Genomic DNA, 27,886 nt, shown 5'->3' with positions numbered 1-27,886 from the left:
AAAAAAAAAAAAAAAACAACGAGAAAAAAGTCTGGTGTGTGAATTACAAATGCTAGATGAGCTTGAGCTGTCAAAAATGCATTATTTTCAGTCATCTAATTTATAGAGACAGTGGGACAAGTCCAAGTAACAACTTTATTCTAGTTTACAGCACAATTTTTACATACACTTTAGTGGTTTTGACAGTGTTATTTTGAGCAGACTTTAAATGAATCCACAGAAAGTTAATATATTAAAAATGAAATATGCACAGTGAAACAACAGGCATCCAGATGTTGAGAATCATGCATACAGGTATGGTGCGGTTGGTGCTATCACAGAGTACCTTGCCTACTTAAGAATTCACTAGTAAATACCAGTTCTTCTGTGCCTCATTCCTATATAGCTCACCAAAATCAGGAAGTTCTAAATATATACACACAAAATAAGTCCACTTTTAAAGCCACATCGGTACAAAAATTCAATTAGAAAACCTAAATGTCATCAAATTAATAGACAAATCCACTGATCAAGCCAATAACTAGGAAAGAGGCAGTATCTGGCATCTGATCTAAAGGCAAGATCGTTTAATTTATTAAAACACCAACAGGAGAGATTAATCAGCAAAGCAATTCATGTGTTAATCTTAATATAAGACACTAAGAGGAAACCAAAAATAATATTAAATATCACTCACTGAGCCAGAATATAACCCATGAACTACAGGTACATGAGTTTCTATCTGTCATACAATGCTTTAAATACTTTTCTATGAAGAAAAAGAAAAAAACAAAACATATATATATATATATATATATATATATATATATATATATATATATATATATATATGGAGATGCAGAGGAAAGGTAGAAAAGTGAATTTATGCATTTAATTCCACAATTTAAAATGAACATCAAACTGATCATGGAAAGCTAAGTGACAATGCCTTAACCACCAGACACCAAACAGGAAATATAACTTCACTGCAATTCATAACACTGTTCAGTTCTCAGCAGATGGCCAGCAATACTATTGTAATATGGACGTGAACACTCATCCAGTGTTGAAAGAGACCCTGAAGAACACACGGCAAAGGCATAGAGGAAAAGCTGGGTCTTCTGAAAAAGTTAGTGATATCAAAATACTTTTCCATCACTGGTAAACCCCACTAGATCAAGTATATGACCCAAAGCAGCACTGAATTCAGAGTCAGAGGTTGGCAAAAAAGTTTGGAAAACTTCAGTTTTTAAAAATTGGCTATTTATCCACACTTAATAAAACTATTAGTAGAGGTATAACATTTGTTCCTTTGTGGAATGTTGAGTGCTTGGTGCAAAAATTCACATGAATGAAGAACCGCAGAGGTGCGCTTCAATGGATATTTTTTAAAAATTTACAAAAAACTAAAGTTTTTAGTTAAAAAATAACCATGTTATGCCAAGATGAAACATGGTAAAAATCAGTGTAAGTTCTGTCCATGATTCTTTACACAGCTAATGGGAAAGTGATAGAAACAATTTTTTTCTTAAAAAGGTAGCTTTGTTATTGCACTGACTTTGACAACCTGACCTAGAATTTAGAAAAATAATGTAGTAAAGTCTGTAAAATGAAAATACAAAATCCTGGTTTGTAAACATCAGTTGGCCAAATCTATCCAAAGTCCTTCATGATAGTGGAATGGAATGAATAATTAGTTCACTATCTTATGTATTTGCTGTGAGGGGGGAAAATTCCAGAACACAGCTTTTATGTATTCACAGTAATTATATTCAAAAGATATAAAGAAAGTCAGTGCAGTTGTCTGTTTTTTTTCTGTGCAATTTTCAGCTCTACTCTACTCCCAAGTGCCCTAATTGAAATAATACTGGTTTGGAGACCTCGTATGGATTGATCACAAATGTCGCATAAAGTCTGTAGGACTTCGGTAAAGATATTTCCAAATGGCGTAGTAATGCACTGCAGCTGCCGTGGCCACAAAGAGGTGCCAGATGGCATGGGCGAATGGAATGATGCCATCACTCTTGAAGAACACAACTCCCAAGCAATAAATTAAGCCCCCATAGGCAAGTTCGTGAAGTCCATCGGTGTTATTCTGTCAACAGAGTAAAAAATGAAAAGGTTTGGATGTTACTCTGATGTGATAGTCTACAGAGATAACTATAATTCCATTTAACTTCCTGAGAGTCTACACAATGAAGAAGCTTGGTGTGAACAGAATTCTACCTGTAAAACATGAACCAAGCATAAAAGAAATCCATCATCCATCCACCAGGATTGTACTTTGCACTGACAGTCTTGATTTGACCAAGCACACATTACAAAGCCCCACACTAAACAGCAGCACATACTGCTCACCTATAGTGTGTTTTAACCAGGCAGTAATCATAGCTGAGCATGGTAGTTCATTTCAATGAACAGCAATCCTCAATTTTCCTTTTCCCTTTTGAAAGCTTTCTTCTCTACTTAGGCACACCCAGTGGCACTCCATCTATAACTTAAATTTCACCAGGATTTTCACTTCCCTTTGTCCTCCTCAAACAATGTTCTACACTGATTGTTTCTTTGAGGGTTCCCCTGATTGTCTGAAAGTAAAGCTTCCTTGTGGCTAACATGAAAATCATAGCAGAAGTGATCTCTTAGATCGTAGATCATCTAGTACAAGAGATCTCCTAACTTTCTAGAGAGGTAGCCAGGCCTTTTAGTTTTTGCAGCCCAGGTTGTTTCTTAGCTTAATGAGAAGTCAACAGTCTTTGTATGTTTTAGGGCAAAAAGGATATTTTAGGCAGCCCCTTGGTTTTCTTATTTTTTTAAATTTTATTTTGAAATAAATTCAAGCTTACAGGGACAGTTGCAAAAACAATGCAAACCCCATACACACAACTCCAGCATACCCCGACCCCCCTCCCCCGATACCCCGATCCACCAACTTTAACATCCTGTCACACCACCATTTCTTTCTTTCCCTCTCTCCCTCCCTCTCTATCATCCATCTTCTATTGCTCTGTCCTCTGAACATGAGAGAGCAAGCTGCACACATCCTTGAAGAAACAATATAATTCACATATACATTTCCCATGAACAAGAACGTTCTTTTATGCAATCCCATTAAGTGCAGCTAAGAAGTTCAAGAAATTCAACATTGATACAAAGCTTACATTCTATATTTCTTTTTTTTTTTTCTTATGCTCCATCTGCGTCCCTTTGAGCCTCCTTTCCTCCATCCTCAGATCCCATCCAGGATCATCCTTGGTGTTTAACTGTCATCTATTTAGACTGTCTTTTTTTTTTTTTTTTCCCAATCTTGGAAACATATATACAGCCTAAATCTTCCCATTCCAACCCCTCCCTAGCATTCCATTAGTGGGATTAATCACATTTAGAATGTTGCAATGCTATCACCTACCCACCATCCATTACTAGAAATTTCCCTTCACCCCAAACAGAGACCCTACACTCATTTCTTAACTCCTCATTGCCCCTTCCCCCACTTCTCATAACCCATACTCTACTTTTCATCTCTATGGTCATATTCTCTGATACTTTCTTTGTGTTTACCATGGGGCTTAAATTTAACCTCTTAAATCTATAACAATCTTGTTTTTCTTTGATACCAACTTAACTTCAATAGGACACATAAACTATGTTCCTATACTCCTCCATTCCCCCATCTTTATGTAGTTCTTGTCAAAAATTACATATTTTATGTTGAGTCCAAAACCACTGATTTATCATTACAGTTTATCTTAGATCCTGTAGGAAGTAAACAGTGGAGTTACAAATTAAAAATACAATAGTATTGGTATTTATATTTACCATGTGATCTTTACTGGAAATCTTTATTTCTTCATGTAGTTTCAGTCAATTGTTTAGTGTCCCTTCCTTTCAGCCTGCTCTATTTCCTTTAGCATTTCTTATAGGACTGCTCTACTGGTGATGAAGTCCCTCAGCTTCTGATTATCTGGGAATGTTTTCATCTCCCCCTCATTTTTATCCTCCAGGTGTTTGTGAATTCTCCAAGTATCTGATGGTTATTGACTTCTATTTGTATTCCTTTGTGGTCAGAGAATGTGCTTTGAACAAATTCATTTTTTTTTTTCAAATTTATTGAGGCTTGTTTTATGTCCCAGCATACGGTCCATTCTGGAGAAAGATCCGTGATCACTAAAGAAGAATGTGTGCCCTGGTGACCTGGGATGTAATGTTCTATATAAATGTCTGTTAAATTTCTCTATCTCTCTCTCTCCTTTCTTGGTTTCTCTGTCAGTAGGGCTCCCTTCAGTATCTGAAGTAGGGCAGGTCTTTTATTAACAAAATCTCTCAGCATTTGTTTGTCTGTGAAAAATTTAAGTTCTCCCTCAAATTTGAAGGAGAGTTTTGCTGGATAAAGTATTCTTGGTTGGAAATTTTTCTCTCTCAGAATTTTAAATATGTCATGCCACTGCCTTCTCGCCTCCATGGTGGCCGCTGAGTAATCACTACTTAGTCTTACGTTGTTTCCTTTGTATGTGATAAATTGCTTTTCTCTTGCTGCTTTCAGAACTTGCTCCTTCTCTTCAGTATTTGACAGTCTGATCAGAATATGTCTCAGAGTGGGTTTATTTGAATTTATTCTATTTGGAGTTTTCTAGGCATTCATGCTTTGTGTATTTATATTGTGTAGAAGGTTTGGGAAGTTTTCCCCAACAATTTTTTTGAATACTCTTTCTAGACCTTTACCCTTCTCTTCCCTTTCTGGGACACCGATGAGTCTTAAATTTGGATGTTTTATTTTATCTATCATATCCCTGAGATCCGTTTCGATTTTTTCGATTTTTTTCCCCATTCTTTCTTTTGTTCTTTCATTTCCCATTCTGTGGTCCCCGAGGACGCTGAGTCGTTGTTCAGCTTCCTCTAATCTTGTATTATGAGTATCCAGCGTCTTTTTAATTTGGCCAACAGTTTCATTTATTTCCATAAGATCTTCTTTTATTTACTCTTGCACGTTCTTCTTTATGTTCTTCCAGGGTCTTCTTTATGTCCTTCATATCCTGTGCCATGCTCTTCTTCATGTCCTTTATATCCTGTGCCATGCTCTCGTTGTTTGTCTTTAGTGCTTTGATTAATTGAGCCAAGTACTGTGTCTCTTCTGATCTTTTGATTTGGGTGTTTGGGTTTGGGTTCTCTATATCATCTGGTTTTATCATATGCTTTAAGATTTTCTGTTGTTTTTGGCCTCTTGGCATTTGCTTTGCTTGACAGGGTTCTTTCAGGTTATAAAATATACCAATCTCTAATTTGTCAGATCCTACAGCTTGGTGGCGTACACTTTCTCCAACTAACCAGCAGATGGCGTCCACGAGTCACCTCTTCCCCTCAAGTCAGTTCTCCCCAACTTTGTCTTTGTGGTGTGTGGGGATCTGATTCTTGTGGGGTTCAATTGGTGCACTAAGTTTGGGTGTGTTGCTGGTGCTGTCTGCCCTGAATGCGGGGCGTGTGTCTGAGTGGTTAGGGAGGTAGGGCAGCTTTAATAATCAAACCTCCCAGGTGTTCCAGGAGATTTAAGGCTGTTGCAAGATTCTAAGCCTTCATTTCAGTCTTGCTGCAGATTGTCTCTGCCACGGACCCACAAGTCCTTGGCGTAGGGTCCCTGGGACTTCCAAGTGGGTCCCCCTTCTCAGCCGTGCTCTTCCAGGACCTCTGCTGAGGGAAGGTTGTGCCACGTCACAAGTGTGCGCTGGCCCTCCAGGGAAGCCCTGGGCTGCCGGGCCATGCAGGGACTCTCCCAGCTTGATGTAAAGATGGTTGAATGGGGCGTGTTAATTTCCCCCTTTTCGCACAGCTCCGCCTTCCCAGCTCCGGGACAATTAGCTGTGGGTGCACTAAAGACCACTGTCCACGGCCAATATTGTGGCGTGTGTGCGGTGCTGGAGGAAACAGTCCCCATCACAGTGGGTTTCTTGGCGCAGCTCTGGGCTATGGGTCCAGCCCCAGGCAGGAGTATCCCCAGCCTGCCGGGGAGATGGCTACAAGGGGCACGGTTTCTTTCTCCTTTTAGCTCCCCTTTGCCCCCCCTGGCCCCAAGACAATCAGCAACAGGTGTGGGAAGGGCTATCCTCCATGCCAGACACCGAAGCGTTGGTACAGCCCGCTCCTGCCGTGCTTCACTGCATGGTTCTCCCCGTTGTATCCGCAGCCGCTCTGGGTTTTTTTTTTTTTAAAAAAAGAACTAGTCCATCTCCAAATGCCAACCCACAGTTTCCCCACACCGCAGCATGGCTGCTGGACTTTCAGAATGCAGACTCCCGGTTTCACCAAATGCACGGTCCCTATGGATTTAGCAGACCTTGTCCAGCTGGTGCATTGCTGGAACTGGTGTTCTGGGTCACTTCCTGGTTTTTATCTAGTATTTTTCATGGAGTTTTTTTTTTTGCCCTGTCTCACCTAGCCGCCATCTTAGGTTCCTGTCAGTCCCTTGGTTTTCAAAGACCTAAGTCCATCTACAAGATTACACTGGCTTGTATGAATGAAAGGGGAAGAGAATAGAGGCAGCACTTAGGAAGCTGAGAAAGAAACAAGACCCCTATGAACTTGCTGGATTTGGGGGACTAGAAATAGAAAGGTTGCAGTTTTTGCAGGTTGGGTGGAGACCTCGCCAGATCACGGCAGGGCCTTGGAAAGGGAAGGGGTGTGTGGGTGTCCCAGAGGCCTAGGCAATGATGGCTGCAGCTTTGTGACCCTTGGAGCAGGTCTTTGTGGCCAAGTCCAGCAAAGAGCAAACGAAGGCTCTGATGCAGCCACTACTTCAAATGCATCACATGGGCCTAGGTTAAAAGCAACAGCAGCAGAAGACTACCATAAGGTGTGGAACAGATGTTAAGAATTGACCCTATTTTCCCAAGTTTGCATATGTTCCAGGGATCATATGTTCCAGGGATCTTGTATGAAAAGACAAGCAAGGAATTTGTCTTTTGACAGTTGACTACTGTTGGGCTTCTCATTAACCTCGGTAAGGTGGGACTTTAGCCAGCTTTATTCTAATTTTAAAAGTTAAAAAAAAAATACATTTATTACTTCCTAAAGGTTATAGAGCACTTGATTGATATCTGTTATAAAAAATTTTCTTTGTATGTGCATTAGGAGCATTTTCTAGGAGAGGGTTAAGGCTTTCATCAGATTCTCAAAGGGGCTTATAATTCCCAACAGTTAGTCACTCATCTAATACAACCTCTAATTTTTAAAATGAGGAGACTAAGGCCAGAGAAGTGACTTAGTAAGTTGCATGAGGTCACATGAAGGTCACTGCTGCAAAAGATACCGCTCTTCTTGATTTCTGTTCACTCAAGGATCACAGTCTGTATTGCCTATGTCCAGTGTCAAAAAAGCAGTTGCTTCATGTACTTTTTCCAGTTTTATGGAGAAGTAGGGTAAATCAGATACCCATTATTCTGTTATAAATGGAACCAAAGGTCTGACTCTTCATTCATACTGTTACCTTGTTAGTTCAGACAGTTAGTTAGAGGTACTTTTCTCTCTGTCTAGTTGTGCAGCTTTATCACATGAGATCTGTACTACCTGTACAACTATTCCCACCACGCATCTGTGCATATCCGCAGGTACACACATTCCATGTTCCAAACAATTAACTATTTTCAGTTCTTCAAAGATGCTAGAGCTTTCTCCCCTCCAGGGCCTCCTTCATGTTATCTTCTCCAAAACCCTTGCCTTACCCCCACCATTTCTGGGCTCTTACTTGTCTTTCAGCATTAGTTTAAATAAAATTTTTTCTGGTATATCCCACAGCAGTCTGTACTTTCCCCAAAGACATTATAAAACTTTATGATAGTTTCCTATTTAGTGTACACTGCATTTTCCTGCTTGACTCTAAATTCTATGAGAGCAAACTTAAGAATTATCTTTGTAGATTACCATAAACATCAGTCACTTGTTACTGTACTGTTGGTGAAAATGCCAATTATAGATATAGTTTAGTAAAATATTTCTTATTTCTTATGAAACCCAGAGGGTATCTTGGAGTTCTACTATAATGATTATAACCTATCTATATAGACTTTGCATATATTGTCCTAAATTGCCCTCTAATTGTATGGCCTTCAGGGCAGATTTTCTCCTATCAGTCATTCTCCCCTTCCCACTTCTTCCTCTGCCTTTAACAACCAAACTATGCATATTTTGATACTAAGTAATTATTAAAGCCATTATAAGTCTCATTTTTCCAAGAAAAGCATTTTGTTAGATTCTGGTAAAATGTATCTTCTAAAAAAAGCAATAAATCCATGAACTCCCAGACCTTTTACAAGTTTTTTTCATGACCAGATAAGAACCATGTATGGTGGAATTACATTCTTATAATATGCCTATGAGGTCAGGAATGAAATTATAAGTACAGTGCTTCTGACCATTGCAGGGTGGAAAGAGAGTTCAAACTAAACATTTGTGACCTCTTTAATCAATACAGTGGCAAGTGCCAAAAAAAAAAACGCAGTGTGTAAGGCACAAGAAACCAGTTGGATGGGACCCTGATGTTGTAATGGTATGTTTTTGTTTCTAACTGACAGATACACACAGACTTCTCAACAGTAATTCAGTTTGGAAGGAGTACAAAATATATACACGCAACTGCCTATTGGCAGTAATATTACACTTCCACCCATGAAACTCCCCAAAAGAAATTTTCAAGCCAATTAAAAAAAAATCACTTTCCTGGCAAAGAAAAATAATTTAAAGCAAGTGAAACAAAATGTTAAGAGTGAAGGGGTTTGAGAAATATCAGAGAGGAAGTTCCTTCCACCTCTTGACATTAGAATTCTATAATTTATATTTTTTGTCATAAGAAACTTCAAAATTTACCCTCATCCATGGATTCAGGGTTAAGACAGTAAGTGATTTAATCAGAAACGCCTACTCCTACCTTTATACTCACATATCTCTGGGAGAAGGATGGGGATGGGGGTGGAATGAACAGAAAAGGTCATCAAAGAGAGACAAATAAATACAGAAGATTACAATAAGGAAGGAAACATATCTAAATTATAGTTTTTCCAAACTGTAGACAGTACCTAGTACAAGTTGCTGGCACTTTGTTCTTTACATATTTTTTCTTTTGAGACACAAGTTAGGAAATGCTATAACTTCAGAAAGAGGGGCTATATATCTTATCTAAAGTTACATTAAGGGATTTAAAAAAATAAAGTAAATTGGCTAAATATTTCTTACCATTGATGTCACCACCAAAGCTGGAGAAAATCCCATTGTGAGATAGAAAAAGAGCTCAACCACCTTATACCTATAGGAATAAAAATGCAGTTCACTTAATTTATATATTTCTATAACAGAGACCATTTCCATATAAGTTTTTCCTTTCTTTTGGAAAAGAAATGTAAACTCTTAATTCAAATGAACCATATTTTCCCAGTAAGAGACCATTAGGCCTCTAACTAAAATATTGTAGATGAGTAACAATAGACTGGCATTTCTTTCAAGAATTGGAAAGCCATCAAACTCAACAGGAAAACGTTTTCAGCCCAAAATTGTTATTGCTGAATCCCACCCACCTTGCATTTTCCCCCTTTGAATCCTAGAGTCTTTGCCTTCATTACCATTCCAAATCAGACATTCAAGAAACTGAAGGTATAAAGATGGACCAGAATATAACTTGGGACCTAGTTTATCAATGGCAAAGAAATAACAGCTCTAGTGAACGAGGGGCATGTACTTTTGTTTGTCTCTTTTTTCCGTACCTGCACAAACTCCAATTTGAAAGGCTCATTACATTTAGGCTACAGAATGACTGATTGTATTGAAAGTCAACTTACATTTCCGCCTAATCAAACTAGATTATAAGCTCCTTAAAGGCAGAGACCAATTTTTATTTTTGAATGAATCTGCAGAGCTTAGAACAGTACCAGGCACATTTTAAGTATCCCCTAATGTCTGCAAACCAAGTGGTCAAGGGTGACTCCATGTTCCAAACAATTAACTGTTTTCAATTCTTCAAAGATGCTAGAGCTTTCTCCTCTCCAGGGCCTCCTTCATGTTATATTCTCCAAAACCCTTGCCTCACTCCCACCATTTCTGGGCTCCTACTTGTCTTCCAAACATGCCCTTTCTCAGGGAATTCTAGTTTGGAACACCTTCTAAGTTCCTGTCTAGGCAACTGTTATGCTCACATAGCTCTTTCTTGTGTTTTATATTCAAAGCCTACTGTTTAGTAATCAAACCAGGGAAATGGAGAAGAATGGGCTTACATGTTCAGTTTACACTAGAAGGCCTGAAATAGGAGAAAAGACAGCTGCCTTACTTTACTTTCTATTTTATCCAAGGATATAAATCAGGGGTTTGTGCCCCAAGATGGAAACTGTTCTCTTGGATTTATATAATACTGTACAGCACTACTCAAAATTGCTAATTATGGTCAAAAAGGTACCAAAGAAATTTGAAAGTCAGAGAGAAGTTAGTCCAAACTACCACTCTTCTGAAATGGGAACACAGTTTTAATATTTTGCAATAAACACAAATTTGGTTCAATTCTGAGAGCCATTTTGCCAACCACAATACATTGGATATCCAATAACAATGATTTCAGGAGTGTGAGTTTCTCAAATTCAGACATATGAGATAATGGAAAGAGCCATAGTATAGGAATTATGACACTTGGGTCCTAATTTCAGATGAGCCGCTAATTTGATGCATGCCCTGAATGTCATCATCAAACACAAAGGTCTTTTAAACTCCTCTAGGGTTAAAATGCTAAATTTTAGTAAGTTTTTCTTTTTATATTGCTCAATATGACTATGAGCTGTGATTAACGGGTTCAAATTGCACCTTAAAGTTAGGAAATTCAGAGTTTAAATGCTCTTCCAAACATGCCCTTTCTCAGGGAATTCTAGTTTGGAATACCTTCTAAGTTCCTGTCTAGGCAATTGTCATGCTGGGCACTTAATATCTATTATCTTCAGTCCTCACAGCAACCTTGAAAAATAGTTATTTTGCATGCAATAACTAACTCTCAGAGGTTAAAGCTAGTCAGTCAGAAATGAGGTCCAACTGGCCACACTGCCTCTCAACTACATCATAACACATGTGCCATTCATTTCCTTCCATAAGCAATCTGTCCACCAATAATAAATACCAAGTGTTTCTGAGGATTTACTAAAAATAATATATATTCTATTTATGTATTTCTACTATTTTGAACTCCAAGTAAAACGTAAATTGTGTTATAACACAGATAAAATTTAGGGAGTTAATTTTAAAAATAGCAAGAATAAAGTATTTTTTCTTACTTTTCATGGTAGAGAAATACATAAATGGTTCCTCCAGCTGCCATGAGCCAGATAAACCAACGCATATGGGATGCCAGGGGTCCAAGTTCACGGAGATTTAACCTAAAAATGTAAACATGACAACAAAGAATAGAAGTGATAAATGAAGGGAATGCACAGAACATGTACTTTCCTCTAGTCTTTGAAAACTGGGAGAGCAAGTACTAGGATAAGACTAGCAGGAAAAGGCACTCCATATGCAAGGCAGTATTTGGGCAATTTGCGTAAAATTAATAACTCAAATATAAAATTGTCAGCCGAACTTTAACTTTTAGAATTAGTTCCAACATGGTTTAAAAATAGAACCAGCTAAAAGCAGACATGTAGAAGTGAGTACCAGCACACCTGTGACACCAGCCTTTCCTTAGCAGGCAAACTGCCTTAAAGGCCACTTGTCTTATTTCCGACAATCTATCTGGGAGCAGATCGCTTAGAGAGCTTCAAGAGAATCCCGAGCAAAATCCTGAACTGGGATCACATACCAGCAGTAGACACCTAATACACCAGCCAAGTGTCTTCATTTTCAATCTCTCTGCCAAGAGAGAACTTAAGAATTATCCCAAACATGTGCTGGAAGACATTTTGTTCAAATTTACCCATCGACTGTTATGAAGCCTGAATCTGAAAATGCTGCAAAGTCATCAGTACTAATTATGGCATTTAAAATCTTTTAAATTTATTTACTTACTTTAAAATGAGGTGGGCTTCCCCACCTCGATGGTTGCTGATGTGCTCACAGACATAGGGGACTGGTGGTTTGATGGGCTGAGCCCTCTACCACAGGACTTGCCCTTGGGAAGATGGTTGCTGCAAAGGAGAGACTAGGCCTGCCTATAATTGTGCCTAAGAGCCTCCTCCCGAATGCCTCTTTGTTGCTCAGATGTGGCCCCCCCTCTCTAGCTAAGCCAACTTGGCAGGTGAAATCACTGCCCTCCCCTCTGTGTGGGATTTGACACCCAGGGGACTGAATACCCCTGGCAACGTGGAATATGACTCCCCGGGAGGAATCCAGACCTGGCATCATGGGATGGAGAACATCTTCTTGACAAAAGAGAGACGTGAAAGGAAATAAGTTTCAGTGGCTGAGAGATTCCAAAAGGAGCCGAGAGGTCATTCAGGTGGGCACTCTAACGCACAATATAGACAACCTTTTTTAGGTTCTAATGAATTGGGGTAGCTGGCGGTAGATACCTGAAACTATCAACTACAACCCTGAACTCATGAATCCTGAAGACAATTGTATAAAAATGTAGCTTATGAGGGGTGACAATGTGATTGGGAAAGCCATATGGACCACACTCCCCTTTGTCAGTGTATGGATCAATGAGTAGAAAAATGGGGGAAAAAAAAAAAAGGCACCCAGTGTTCTTTTACACTTTAATTTTTATTCTTATTATTTTTGTGTGTGTGGTAATGAAAATGTCCAAAAATTAATTTTGGTGATGAATGCACAATTATATAATGGTACTGTGAACAACTGAATGTACGCTTTGTATGACTGCATGGTATGTGAATGTATCTCAATAAAAATGAATTAAAAACAAAAACTTAAAAACAAATAAATTGAGGTATACGTCACAACAGTCTTTAACTGGTCTTGCTCCTGTATGAGGCAGACCTATAATTTAGTAACAGGTGTTAGGGTGATAGCTCTTATTTTTATTCCAACAGATAATTAGATTTCTTTTGAATGATTGATGCAGCGTTAGCCAGAATCTGGGAGCCTAAGGTTTCTAAAGATGGCATAATACGAACTTCTGAGTGTTTAAAACTGGACCATGTCCTAAAGGAGGAAAGCTAACAAAAGCAACAAAAGATTTTTTTTTAATATATCTCTACCAAAAGGGCAGCTGGATCAAGAAAATTTAGCAGAACACTAGGTATTTTAAATAGCTAAATAATTTGGCTAGTTCTCTTATTCATATAGTTAAAGAAATGAGAAATGCAATTGGTATATAGCAGTTTTTATGTCATGAAATGAATTGAAGGCAAACAGTATAAATTCCAATAGTGAGCTTGCTTTCCTCATACACATTTATAGCATTTCCACTGGAACAATTCAATGACCAAGTATTCCAAACAACAGCAAGATACGTAGACAAGAGTATGGAAGGCAAATGGTACATATTTCAAAAGTCAGTGTGCTACCTACACCCAAGTTCACAGTACTCCCTCTTGAACAATGTGATGTCCGGATATGCATTATGAACAGCAACAATATTCTCCCCTTCAAATCTGCAATTTGACCGAAGTAAATCAAATTGGGGGGAAAAATGCATGCATGAGTGTGTCTGTGTAGCATGCATGGGAGCTGGAGGGAGGGACAGGATGCGGAGAGAAAAGGAGGACTGAAGAATTCTAAACATGATAAAAACACTTCCAAAATATAAAGATTGTATCTTACCACGGAGCATAAGAAGCAGCAATGAAGAAATAGATAACGATTCTATCACACATGTGAAACCAATGCTCCACTGTCCTAGTGGAAAAATAAACAAAACAACTTAGATGAATTTTTCAGAAGATTTTCAGTCTAGAAGTATGGGCTATCACTCTACAATGTTGCAATTTCCATTCTTGTTCTAGTTTCTTGTGGCATTTATATCTTGGCCTTGGCCTTCAAAGTCACGCAGCTTTTTTGAATACACTGTCAGACAAATATGAGGTCACAAACAGAAACTTTATATATTTTTAAGATTTCAGATATAATAGGTACTCTCACCATGTAGGAGACACATGGACCGAACTCCACAATGGTCAGCAACTCTGAAGTAGTTACAAAAAAAACCAATCCTGTCTTTTCTGATGCTTTCCATTTTGTTTGGATACTATCAATGTAACAGAAAAAAAAATTCCTTGAAGGCAAAAAACCACCCCTCAATCTCGTAATAGTGCAGGGCACAAAGTTGCAATGCTCAGTCAACACTCCCTGAACTGAAGGTGCATTTTTCAAGTCCATCTCACTTAGAAGGCCTTTAAAGAAGATTTTACTTTAAATACCCTAGTATAGACAGTAAGTTGTAACAAAGGAAATTCAGAAACTAATTTAGGAACAGCAATAGCAAAAACAATAAAAAAATGGTGTGCTTGCTACAAGAGGGCAGCCACCTGGATTTCTAATCAAGTTCCTCCTTTCATAATTGAAAAGTCAGGAAGTGTACAAAGATCTTGGCTCACTGAGGTCTAGTCATGAAATGCACTAGACAGAATTTGCTCTTTACTGAAGTAACTTAAAAGTTTGAGTACATAGCAAGATGTGAGAATAACTAACAGCGCCGAATGGTGTGTGAATGAGGTGGAAAGGGGAAGCTCAGAGTCATATATGTCACCAGAAGGAAAGTTGGAGGTCAAAAGATGGGAATGTATAAAACTGAATCCTATGGTGGGCAATGTCCATGATCAACTGTACAAATACTAGAAATTGCTTCCATGAACCAGAACAGATGTATAACGATACAATTAGAAGTTAATAATAGAGGGGCATATAGGGAAGAACTATATACCTATTACAAAATATATACTACAGTTAGTAGTATTTCAACATTTTTTCATAAACAGTAACAAATGTACCATATCAATACTACGAGTCAACAATTGAGGGGGGTTGGTTAGGGATGGGGAGGATTAGAGTTTCCTTTTCTTTTTTTCTTTTTTCATCTTTCACTTTATTTCTTGTCTGGAGTAATGAAAAGTTTCTAAAAATTGAACAAAAATTAAGTGTGATGGATGCACAGCTGTATGAGGTTACCCAGGGGCAAGTGATTGTACACTTTGGATCTTTGGATAATTGTATGGTATCTGAACAATCTCAATAAAAATGAAAAAAAAAAAAAAGTTGAGTACATAGCATCACTTTGAATTCATTCTCGGCACCCAGGGGGTAATAGTTATGATTTGGTGGAGCACTAGCATTAGACCTTGCCTCACCACACACAGTGTCAACCAAAGTGGAAATGATGATGACTCAAGTTAGTCAAGAAGTGAAAAATGTATCTGTGAGGAAGAATGGTTTTTAAGTCTACTAGTCAGAAGCTATAGCTTAAGCCCAGGTAATAATTTAGGTTACAGGTCTAAAAAAAGCAAACATGAGATCAATGCTTTTCAAACTTGACTGACTGTTAGAATCACCCAGGGAGCTTAGAATACATATTCCTGGACACCAATCCAGAAAATTCTAATTTAGAAGGGCTAGAAGATGGAGTGGAGAGAAGAGGAGAATCTTTTTTTTTTCCAAATCTTTGGGTGATTCTGATTCCTAGCCAGGTTTGGGGGGCTTGCCTTTCTAAGTCTGCTTTCTAGATTGTTACGTGCTATGTTACAGCAAGTAAAGTCAGGCCTGTAATTTTATCCAAGATCTGCCACGCACCTCTCTGACCCTCACTTTCCTCACAGGTAAAATAGAAATAATATCTTTATCATAGAATATATATGAGCATTGAATGAGATAATGTAAGCCATGTGTTTAGCACAGAACCAAGCACAGAGTAGGTATTCAATAAATTGCTATTCCCCTCCTCTTCTTTATTTAAATTAGGGCTATTCTTGGATATTAAAAAAAAGTAATACGAGCCAAAAAAAAAAAAAACCTACATGTGGCTTATGATTCTAGTAGTGCTATTCCAAGGTTCAAGAGAGTCTAGTTTATCACACTGTCCTCTCTAATCCCTGGCAGGAAGGCCTTGAATACTGAAGTCGGCATCTACAATTCTTTATTGATTCAGAAATCTAGATGTCAAAGCCAAGTCAGTCAAGGTAACCACAAACGTCTGATTGTGCCAAGAAGATAATGAAGTGCTCTGCTTCCAGACTAGCTCTAGGCATCCTGAGGAGCCCGACAGGTACTTTTATGGCTCTTGTGTGAGTGTGTCCCAAAGTGCCCTCACGAGTGGTTTTATTTTAAGCCCAGGGAACTGTCACCTTATAGGAGAAAGCAACAGACTGAAAACTTTATGGAATATTAGGAGGGGTGTGATGAAAGGAACACAGGACTGGGAGCCAGAGGTCCTGGGATCAGCTTCTAATAGTATCACTGACTAGGGCGAGTCAGGCCACTTCTCTGAGCCTCAACTTCCTCAAGTGGAAATTAAGGGGTGTGATCTCTAATGATACTTCCAGCTCTAAATTTCTATGATTCTACTTGTAAGGAAATCAGTAATCATCTCATAAATCCCAAGCCCTGCTCTAAATGCAGCATATCTTTTTAATAGATTGAACAGTATGAGACATTTTTGGACATTCTGTAAAACCAAAAGGTATAGTCTAATGTTATTTTAAATCGCTTAGTCTACTGTGAATCTTCCTTTTCTGAGAAGAAATTTTGCCCTTTTGAGTTGTACAGAATCTATTTCATAAGCCACACATTCCCACCTAAACGAGGTGCTGCTCTGTTCCCTTTGTATTCTTCCAAATTAATCCTTCACTCAGAGGAGGAATGCTTTTACATCCTTTTATGCCCTTATGGGTAGGCTGAAGGCCACAGTATTGTTTAGACTGTGCCTGACAGCAAATAGTAGCAAAATGCTAATACTGAAAGCTGACCTTTGCAAAATAATAAACCTAAGCTGTACTATACTCCCTAGATCACAGAGTACGATAGTCCTTTGTAATTTTGAAAGTGTTTTTACCTGAATTATCTTATTCAGTTCTCATAACAACCTTGCAAGACAGGCATTATTATTCTCATTTTACTGATGAAGAAACTGAGGCTCCAATAAGGTCAAGTGACTTATCCAAGGTCCCAGCTCCAAGTTCAATGAACTTTTTCACTACCCCACAGCGTGCATGCACACACGTGCAGTCTCTCTTTCTCTCTCTCTGGCACCCTTAGTGTGCTTAATAGCATTAGCAAATAGCTCTCAGGATTTTAAGCTGTAATTCCTGGGAAACCAGTGAAGTTTTATTTGTGGTTACTGAGTAAAGGAGTAAAGACCTGCCTTCTTAGATGCATACAGAGGTCTTCAAACTCTGCTTAATCCAAAGAATATATCCTGAATAATGGGAGAGCATTATTGTCTACAAGACAGGAAGATGTCACCTCTGCTTCACTTGACCAAACAACCTGGCATGGGAGACTAGGAAACATATTGAGTCAGTTATTCTGATCTGCTGAAATAGCAATGCCATATTCTGTACCTTAAGTGGCTCTTTTTCCATGATACAATGTGAAATATGGTGGATATGATGAAGAGGGCACAGAGGCCCATTCCATAAATCCATGCTGTTATCTTTTCCCAGCAGTCATCAGACAGCCGATGGAGGAGGGCACTGCCCACAATGGCTGGAACAATGAGGAACTGAGAGAAGGTAGAGAAAATTAAATATCCTGGGTATTACTGAATTGATACCTTGGCTAAAAATACATAGGTTTAAGGGTCAATTTTAGAAACAGAATTTAAAACGAACATTTGTCTTTCCTGGGTAATCACAATGAGAACCAGATGAGGTTGTCAGTTGCTGCACTGGAAACAGGTACTGCTACTCAGTGCCCAGGAATTGTGCCAACCAATGGGGACACAAAGAAGTAGTAAAAGATGCAACATTACTCATCTATTGCAAAACAGATGCTCTTTATCCTAATTTCATCCTATTCTCTAATCTGATTTAAAGTAATTACTTAAAATATTCAAACGACAAGCATGTACCCAGATTTCCCAGGGAGGTTCTGAATTTTAAATATTATGTCCCATTGCCCCCATGAGCTACTGAAATTCAAGTATATCAGCAAAGGGCAACTGAATGAATCAAGTCAGTCAGTATTATGATATATACACCACAACAACAAATCAATTACCCTGGCATTGAGGGACTGAGAATGCCTTTTTGACCAAAAGGGGAAAAAGAAAGGCAACAAAATAAGGTTTCAATGGCTAAGAGATTTCAAATAGAGTCAAGAGTCTGTCCTGGAGGTTACTCCTATGCAAGCTTCAGCTAGATGTGCCAAAGGGCCACGTATGACAAGCCCAAATCAATAGTAGTTTCAAAAACCCTAAAGAATAACCTGCTTCCTATCTGAGGCTCTATAAAAAAGTTTCACTCACTAAGTTTATTTTTCAGAAACTTAAATCCTCCAGAGTGTTCCTATGCCAGATAAGTCCTAAAACCCAGAGGCAGCAGCCTCTTCAAAAACATCAACCAGTGACATCCCCTTTCCCATAATGTTGACACACCTTTCATCATGAACAAGTTAGGGTGGTCACTGCCTAGACATCCCTGGAGATCTGGAAAGTGACTAAACTAGAGGAAGGGGTAACAACAGACAAAACAGACTTTAACAAAGGATTAAGAATACTGAATCTTTATATAATCTTTTTTTTTTTTTTTTTTGGTTGCTAGGGTATTAGAATAGCTAGAAGGAAAGAACTAATTTTACTTTTAGTTCTATTAAATTCATTGAAAGTTTAGTTAAGAATAAAAAATGGATGCCCAGGCAGGCATAGCAGAAAATCAACTCAGGCAATGCTTTTGTAAAAATGAAGCCTGGGCTCTAAACATTTTGAGACTCTGGTACTGTGAAGTTCACTTTACATGAGCATGCCATTGAGACACAGACAGAGGTCTGTGCAAATCTTAAGAATTCCACTAAATCATTCCTATACCCAGAATCTAAGCCATGGGTTCCTGTGACACTGTCCACCACAAGAGATTACTGGGAATTTCATTGTTTAAAGCCTTCTATGGAATCCAGGGCAGGCCTGTCAGGTACGGATTTTTTCCCAAACAAAAAAAAAAAAAAAAAGTTTTTGCAAGGCTCAAGCATATTAATTACTTAAATAAAAATCTTTTTAGCACCTGAGGAAAAAGGACATTCATGATAATATTAGCAAAATATTTCAGTATATTATACCAAATAATATCTGAATTTTGTTATTGCAATACACAAAACAAATGCTTCATAAAGTCTGATTTGTGCTAAGTAATGAACAAATGACATCTGATTAGATTATAAGTAGTCCACCAAAAACTAGTTTATTTAGTTTATTTGGCTTCATGGTTCCTTTATAGAAAACACTGTGCCCCTTATGCTTTGAGGGAGGGGTTTAAAGAAATGAAAAGGCACAACTTGAATTCAAGCAAATTTTTATTCTAACAACATATGTATTTAACCTACAAACTGTACTAACACTGTCTAAAATAATTAAACTAGCCTCTCTAACACTCTTCACTAAAGGAGTAAATTGATCTCCTCCATTTCTTGTTTCCACACCATATAAATGCAAGTTGCAAGGGAATAATGAAACCACAGATAAAAGGAAATTTATAATGATGTAAGAAAATGCTTATAATATATTGACAGGAAAACTATGAAAATACATATATATTCACATACACCATGCTCACAAAAAAAGGAACGCACCAAAGTGTTGATAATTTATTTCTGGGTAGATTGTTTTTAATATATCTTTTGGTATTTCTAAATTTCTTATAATGAGCATGCTTTGCTTTTATAAACAAGAAAAAAATGAACTAAGAATTTAGGGACCAATTCAGCTTTTCTTCAACACTATGGAATAATATATGCTCTAAGAAGCAATGGCTACTGGGGCAGAGGAGCTATCTGTTTCAGGGGAATCACTTAGCTAAAAAATAACAAAAAACACCTCCTTCAACAAATTGGGAACTCTTCTTGCTGGGTGAACACAGTTGATTGTTTTGAAAAGGTGATTCATTTCACGGTTTTCATTAATAAGTTTCTTTAGTTTTCCTATAACTATGATACTTACTATTATTTTCTTTTAAAGAAGATATTGTCAGAGAAAGCAAGTCCAGAACAAGGCTGCCTGGAGGTTAGAGCACTCAAAGTGCTCTACTTGCGCACAGTTTCTGATGACAAGACCCAGCATTAACAGCCTGGTAGGTAAGGTCAGAAAGATGGGTAAATCCAACTAATCGTGTTAAGGTTACTAAAGATAATTATCCCTTCCTCCTACCAAAAACCCTTTGGGAGAGATGAAAATGGCAGAAAACTCGTACTCACTGCATGTGTGTAACAGTTAGCAGCATGTTCATAGCAAGTTGGTTTGTAGCGGCCATTGGCTGGGGCCCGATGGTTCATGAACCTGTAAAAACAAAAAAGGCATCATGTGAAAAGAGCTCAAAGAGTGTACAGAACAATGGGGAATCCTGCCAACGGCTGCTTGGTCTATTGTAGATGAAGAGGTGCTTGCTAGAAATGCCTAGCTACAGGAACAAAACCAAAACCACTAAAACAGGTGTAAACCAAGCCCATAGCAATGGTCCTAAAGCAAATGCCCTAGTTAATGGGATTAAGTATTCTTTCAGTCTATTCAAAAGAAAAACCTACCAACCAACCAAAAAACCCAGGAACTGTATCTACCTCCCTCAACTGGCACCCTCCACACTCAAAAACAAAACAAAACAAACAAACAAAAAAAGAAACAAGGAGGGAGGGCACAACTAAATCTTAACAGTAATCAAGGGGATGTCTAAACTTTACAAATGCTGGTCATTGTCATTGAGTGCAAAGAGCTCTAATACAACTGAAAGATGTCTATTTCATTTCTCAAAATGTATAAAGCTTTATCCATATAGATCTTTGAAACCTTTATCCCACCATTAACAGGCTTGTCCAGCCAGCTTCCCTATATTGCATTATCTATCCCGGCACCAGACAGCTTTAATAAATGATACCTGGCTACCTCTAGGCCACCTGAAACAGAAGATACATTTCCACTTGCATTCTTTCTGAATTAGAATGACTTCACTTAAAAAACCAAACACATGACTAATATCTGATACTTTAGCTATAAAATTCAGATATATATATACACGAATACATATGTAACTAAATATCCAAATCTGTTACACACATAGACACATAGTCATATTCCATACTTCCCTTTGGGCCGACTTGACAATCAGCAACACAGTGAAAAGCAAGAGTACCATAGAACCTGAAGAGAGGTATAGCATTCTTCCACTGAACTATGTGGGTGGCCATGCACCCACAACCCACTTCCTACACATTCAAGGTTTCATGAGGGTTTCTGGTTTGCTCTGGCTGTTGTCTGGAAGAAGGGAGATGCAAACTCAGGAGGAGAAAGAAACAGATGTCTGAAAATAAGAGGAGAGAAGCAGATGCAGAGAAACAAACAAAAGAGAAAGAGCCCTGACACATCCGAATGTTAGGGCCCAGGTGCCTTTAGGTGCTAGGAGTCTACGAGGTGTCAAGAGGCTCTTTCCAATAAACTGTCCTATTGCTCAAGCTTGTTTAAGGTGGGTTTTTGTTATTTGCCTCTAAGGAGCTCTGACTCATCACATCTTATTAATTCACACTAATGAAAAATGATAACAGGCTAAACCAAATGGCAGAGCTAGGTTGCCAAAAACTGGCTAATATCCACAGTTAAGCCACTCTAAACGGTGGCAAGTTTGTGAGCAAAAGACTAGCCTACAGTCTTTCTGAATTAAGAAGGGCCAGTCTTCCTTAGGTCATATAAGTAAAAATAAAATGGCAGTCCATGTTAAACCAATTCAGATAGTTCATGTGGAAAATCCACTGGGAAATGGATTTGGAAAAGTGAAGGCATTTCACTGGAACCACCAGTGGGTTAGCTTTCTAACTGGTGTGCAAAATATACACTTATTGAGTTAGAATTCACAGACGGTTTGGAAACTAAGGAAAATGTACAGTTAGCAGCTGCAGAATTTATCCCATCTAGTCTCTCGTGTAGATGAATAATTTGAAGCCTCATCTCTTATCCCGTGACAATCCTTTAAATAATTTTACTAATTTCCTAAGGGACAAGTGTTACTATACAGCTCTTATTAGTAAAAAGGAAAATAATTACACTCTTGGGAAGAATGCTTCAAAAGCATTCCAAGCATTCAAAGTTCTACAACATCATTACCCTGAGACATAACAACAAAACTACAAGCGGCATATTCTATTAAGAATTTTAAGGGTAAAGAGTAAGGTGCCAAGATGGTTGGCATTAGATTAAACTGACAGCGCTCTGTGTAGGTAGCAGTAAAAAGGGTTTGTCTATCCACCACCAGACTGCAGACTAAAATAGCAATTTATATCTGACAGCACAATCTAAAAATAGGCCATTACCCAGCAACAGTAGATTTTCACATTTTTCTCCTAACAGCAAAGAAGCTAGGTGGCCATGTACGTGACAGCTTAGTTCTAGCTCACCTGGAATAACTCTGGTTAAAAATAAAGTCAGAAATTGTATAGAAAATTATCTCATTCGTGGTGGGCCTTAAGGTAATCTCTCATAATGGACAGGGCAAGATTCGGGCAGTGAGGAAAGGTAAGAGTAACTATCATAGGAGTAATTCACTGTCTGAGTTTCAGTGGGATAGACAACACAAGCATTCTGCAGGAAAATTTATAATACAAATTTGCCACTCCTCTCTGACCTGGCAGGGTGCAATCAAGCCTCCTCTAAAGCCTCCTGAAGAAATCACTCCTTGACCTAAATGGAAAAGCAGATGTAAAATGCAAATGAACTCCCACACACCGAGTCTATTATTTTCCCCCAAGAAAGAAAGAAGAGAGAAGTTGTCAAGTGTTACAGAAAACAGCACCATTTATGGAAAACATCCCCATTTAATGCAGAGTAAGTAACCCTAATGGTTACCCAATGCTCCAGCAGAATATTCCAGCCTGCTTTAGGAGGTTGGCGGGTAGGGAAGGCAATTTAGTCCTGGGAAAAGGGACCACACTTAAAACGGCTATTAGTTAAGTTCACTCATCCTCTCACTTTCTCTTTCAGCCTCTCTTGCCTCCTCTTTGCTCAGTATTTTTGTGCTGCCCCTTTTCTCCCATGACAGAACCTCATAAACTATGGAGCAAGTGGAAAAATGGGAAGGGACCAGGGTAAACTCTTTAGCGTACTTTAAATGTGGCCCAAAGTACTGTACCCTCTGAAAGTCAATCTGCAACCCACCAGCTGATTTCAGATCAAATCCCAGAAGGTGTCCTCGATTCCTGTGAGTTCCTCACTCTCCAAAACAGGTACTATCAAAGCTACCTGCAAAATGTATTCCAAATTGGTCCACCGCTGTACAGTTCCACAGTTGCTACCTTTAATCAAGACATCGACATTTCTGATCTGCAAAAATGCAGTGTCTTAATTGGTCTCTCTGCTTGCCCTCATATAGACTCTCTTCTTTATACAGCAGTCACAGTTATCTATTAAAACCTGATCGTATCACCCACTCCTTACCAGGTTTAAAAACCTGCCTCGGGTTTCCCAAATTACTTGGGATACCACCCTGATTCCTGCATGGTGCACAAGCCCCGTGTGGTCTGGCCCTCAGGACTTCTCCAACCTCAAGGTGCCACCTTCCTCTCCCTACTGCTCCAGCCACACCACCTCTTTTCTGCTCTTCAAGCATACTGAGGTCTTGACTACCTCCCGGTGTCTTTATTTTCTGTTTATTTCCACCTAGAACATTCTTTTCCAGAATGCTCAGCTCTTCTCAGCCTTCAGGCTCAGCTCAAATGACACCTCCTTGGAGAGGTTTTCCTGGCCACCCCACCTAAAGTATCACTTCAGCCCTCAGTACCCCACTGGGCCCTTATCAAAATCAGTAATAATTTGTTTTTTTAAAAACTTTATTTTTTTCATCTTCTCCCACTAATGTGCATTCCAGGAGGGATCTCTTGTTCACCTCTCCATTTGTAATCCCAAGCATAGTACTTAGCTTATTGCTGGCACTTAATAAGTAATTGTTGAATGAATGATGAATAGAAAGCTAGACATTCCAGCTGCTGGGGAACCATTTTATCTTAACAGAGCAATATCTCATAGTCAATTAGTTTCACTTGGGATTCAGTGGGTTCTGAATGTAACAAAGAGAAACAGGTAGTCTGAGAGCCAAAAGAATCCTAAGCCTCATGAAAAGAAAATTCTTATGGGCCAAGACACTGGACATTCAAAGGGCCCCTTCAACATGACTTCATGATACAACTTAAACTGGCACCTGCCCACAGCATCCTACTGCCAGCATATTAGCTCCTTAGCATGATTATTTGTTCATGAAAAGTGCTGAGTGCCAGAAGTGGTGATAGTGGTGGTGGAGGTCCTGACTTAATCATTAAATAAGGGAGAAGGCATATATAAGATTGACGACCCCATGACAATGAGTCAGTGCTTTGAAAGCATGCAAAAAAGACAACAGGCAGGCCCTGAAAGAGATCCTAATGATTGAGAATAAGAGGCTTTCCCATATATTTAATTTTGAAGCTGACTGGTGGTCCCGAGATAGAGACTAACGAAAAGGGCATCGTTTTCCTTGGATTTTCTATTGCGAGACTGGAGAAATGAATAAGTACCAAGAAGAAGAAAAAGTAGACGCTCTGTAGATCTCGAACCTCTACCTTGTACACACAGATGCTATGGTGGGGACAGGGAGACAAGGAGAAAGGGGTGAGCTGGCAGCATGGATGGTGGAAAGAGAGACCTTTGGCCTGCCCCTTCTTAGCTGTGTAACTATGGACCAGTTCTCTTTAGTCTCTAACCCTGTCTGCTCTCCTATAAAATGGGTATAAAATGTGTCTCTCCTAGGATTACGTTTGAAGATGTGATGAGTAATATACAAGCACCCAGACAGTGCCTGGCACAGACAGGCACTCAATAAATGTTGGCAGCTACTATCACCAGCTGGAGATGGATGCTAAGAAGGGGGGACAATGACTGAGTGAGTTAATGTGTGTGTGTGAATGCTATGGGGAGACTCAAGTATGGAAGGAATAATGTAAGAAAGCTAAAATATGCTCTCTGTGTTTCAGTGGAAATTTTTGTATCCTAATCTTTAAGAAGGCATGCATGCGTAAACATCCCCACTTAGGAGGGCACGCTGTTTCTTTAATGTTCTTCTCCTCCTCAGCAGAAACGGTACAACTCTGGAAGTTAATCTAAAGCCGCAAGAATCACCAAGACTCCGTTATGCACAAACCAGCAAGGTGTTCAGAGCTTTCTTGTAGCTTAGGCATAGCTACAAACTATGGCCTGCTTTAATGTTTTTACTGCAAACACTCCTTAAGCCGAATACTGATAATTTGTCAAGGGAAGGAGCACATTCATTTAAAGAAAATGTGTTCCTCCCTCCAGTTTCTTTGTAATTTACCCATCTGTAACTATCCTGAGTACTCTGAAGGAGTATAATGAACACAGCTATGAAAGGTGCAGAATAATATTCTCAACGTTTTAAGGTGTGGAACACAAAAATCAGGAATTTGTTGGTACTTTTATTTGCAGTCTTTCTTCCCAAGTTCAAATTGATCCTTAGAAAAAAATCTTTCCAGTCTAGTTTATAATAGAGAAACAGGAAGTTTTGGGATCATGCAGTCTTCAAAGAAAATCAAGATAGGTCTAGATCAACAAGAAAAGAACTGTTAAACACCCATTGGATGGAATTTGTGGAGACATGAAGAAAATTACAAAGTCTGTGCCAAACCATAAGAAAATGCCTGCCTGTATCTGCGATTTTTAAGTGAATAAAGCTGTAAAGCTAAATTACATTACAACTGTGCTAATAAGCACTGGATAGATCAGCGTCCAATAAAAAGAAGATACTTCAATTAGCTGAGATGGTGGGATCAGAAACAAAGGTTTGTTTTTTTCCATTTCTTTTAACCCTGTTTTAATGATTGTGCATAAATAAAACAGGCTCTTTTTTTTTTCTTTCCCTTTTTAGAGAAGTCAAAGGGATAGAAAAAAAAAATACAAACAATCAAATAGGGAAGGGTAATTTCACAGAATATTGTCACTGTTCTCTGAAAACAGGAAGAGTACAGATGTGCAGAGAAGTAAAACCAGATCAAACAAACCACTTACAGGGCTGCATCGATCATGCCTGAATGAACCTCAAATTCTCCCCTAAAGCCCCTCCAGTTTTCATTAGGGCATCATGTTCTGAAGCAAAAACACCAAGGTTCTTTTTTGGCCTTAGAAGCACTGATAACAAAATTCCCCCTGGGGGAACAGTGCCAGGTATGCAACTCCCTGAGTGATGATCAATATTCAGAAGTCAATCTAAGTTTTCAAACCGATCTCCCTCTTGAAGACAGTCTACAGAACTCTTCCTATGCATTTTTTTTCTTTTTTTTTTTTTTAGCTCCTTCACACTTAGGGACTGGGAGAAATGAGAAGTATATTAGGTGAGCAGACAGGTAGAGAAGAATGGGGACTGGGAGTGAAAAAAAAGTGCAATTAAAAATTTTGAAATAAAAAGCAGTGCCTAAAACTCAACAATACTTTCTTGAAAGATTTAATGCATTTCTTTTCTTCTTTCAAATTCCCCTGTCACTTCACACTGAGCTAGCCTGCTGGTGAAGGTCTGGGAATGGGGATGGCTGCCTATTCAGACAAAGGGATGGCGATTTACCACAAACCCAGGAGAGGTGAACTTTCACCCACTTAAACGATTGGAAGAAACGGTCAGAGCTTCCTCCCGGGGCTATGGACCAGCCTACGTCCACTGCTAGGCAGCAGAGCCCGGAGGTCCCCGGGAGCAAGGCCTCCCGGTGCCTCCCAGGCTCGCGTTCCCACCAGCCCTCCAGTGAATGAGCAGCTGGCCAGCCTTCCGGTGGCGCTTCCTCGGTTCCTCCTCGTTTCCTAACACACAGGCGCCTCAACAGCAGGTCTCACCAGCCTAATGCTAGCTGGCTGCCCCTTCACAATGCTCAAAATAGCAAGGACCTGGGACCTGAAGCCTGCGAACCAACAAGGCCCGGCCGCAGCCAGCCAAGGCTAAGCAGGAGGAATGTGCCTCAGTTTCCCTGTTGCTAGGGCCATTCACAGGAAGCACCTAAAACGCCCAGCCCCCCTCCGCTTTACCGCAGCAGCTGCCCAGCCCTGGTTCCGCGCGCTCAGGGAGCCCCTCACCCTGGGGGAAAGAGGGTAGAGGCCAAAGCCCGGGTCGAAAAACCTGCGGGCGGAGCCTGCGGCCGAGGTTCCCATCCTCAGAGGGAGCAACAGCCCCATCTGGATGGGGGTCAGGAGGGCGAAGCCGGGTGAGCAATGGCATCCCAGAGAAGGAGGGCAGGGTGACGTCCACGGTCTGGAAATCCATCCGAGGTCTCCAGATTGCGAGGGGGCGCCCGGGTCAGGCACGAGACCTCGGTCCTCAAAGGAAGGAGATCGCCCAGGGAGAGCAGCGCGGAGAATCCCGCGGGATCTGGCCTCAGGCCAAGGCGTGGGATCAACCGGTGGATGGATCCACGTGAGGAGTCGGGACCCACGCGAGGGGAAGCAGGCTTTAGGGACCCACTCCCGGAACGGGTTGCGGGGCGGAAAGGGCATGCCATCCCTCTCACCGCTGGAATCGATTCTTGAACCGCATTGATCCTCCGCTCCTCCTCGGGGGCCGGGGAGCTCCGTCTCGTCAGCACCGGCGGCCGGGCGCGCGGCCCTCATGGGCTTGAGTTGCTACAGGGGCCGCCCGCGTGCCCAGCGGGGCCGCTCGGCGGGGCAGAGTGGGAATGGGCCAGACTGGGGGTCGGGACAGGTCCGGAGTCAGAACCGGCGGCTAGGGGCGGGAGGGGAGGCCGCTTAAACGGCCCCAGCGCCTCCCGCCTCCCCGGCTCCTCCGCCCCCGGGCGCCCGCGC

The 27,886-nt window shown here is 39.9% G+C and overlaps 1 protein-coding gene across 1 annotated transcript; it reads right to left on the bottom strand.

Annotated features, from left to right (window-relative positions):
* Positions 1–116: 116 nt before the first annotated feature.
* MMD (monocyte to macrophage differentiation associated) lies at positions 117–27,886 on the bottom strand. The gene is made up of 7 exons (XM_037809818.1): positions 27,595–27,886; positions 20,278–20,359; positions 17,436–17,596; positions 13,708–13,782; positions 11,265–11,366; positions 9,196–9,265; positions 117–2,074 (listed from the first exon to the last, which is right to left on the bottom strand). Exons 1-7 carry the CDS (start codon positions 27,618–27,620, stop codon positions 1,874–1,876), a joined length of 717 nt encoding a protein of 238 aa, XP_037665746.1. The 5' UTR covers positions 27,621–27,886; the 3' UTR covers positions 117–1,873.

This window comes from Choloepus didactylus, chromosome 18 (genome assembly GCF_015220235.1).
Source record: "Choloepus didactylus isolate mChoDid1 chromosome 18, mChoDid1.pri, whole genome shotgun sequence".
Lineage (NCBI taxonomy): Eukaryota > Metazoa > Chordata > Mammalia > Pilosa > Megalonychidae > Choloepus > Choloepus didactylus.
The sequence above is the reverse complement of the archived record's forward strand: the minus strand, read 5'-3'. Positions and strand labels throughout refer to the sequence as shown.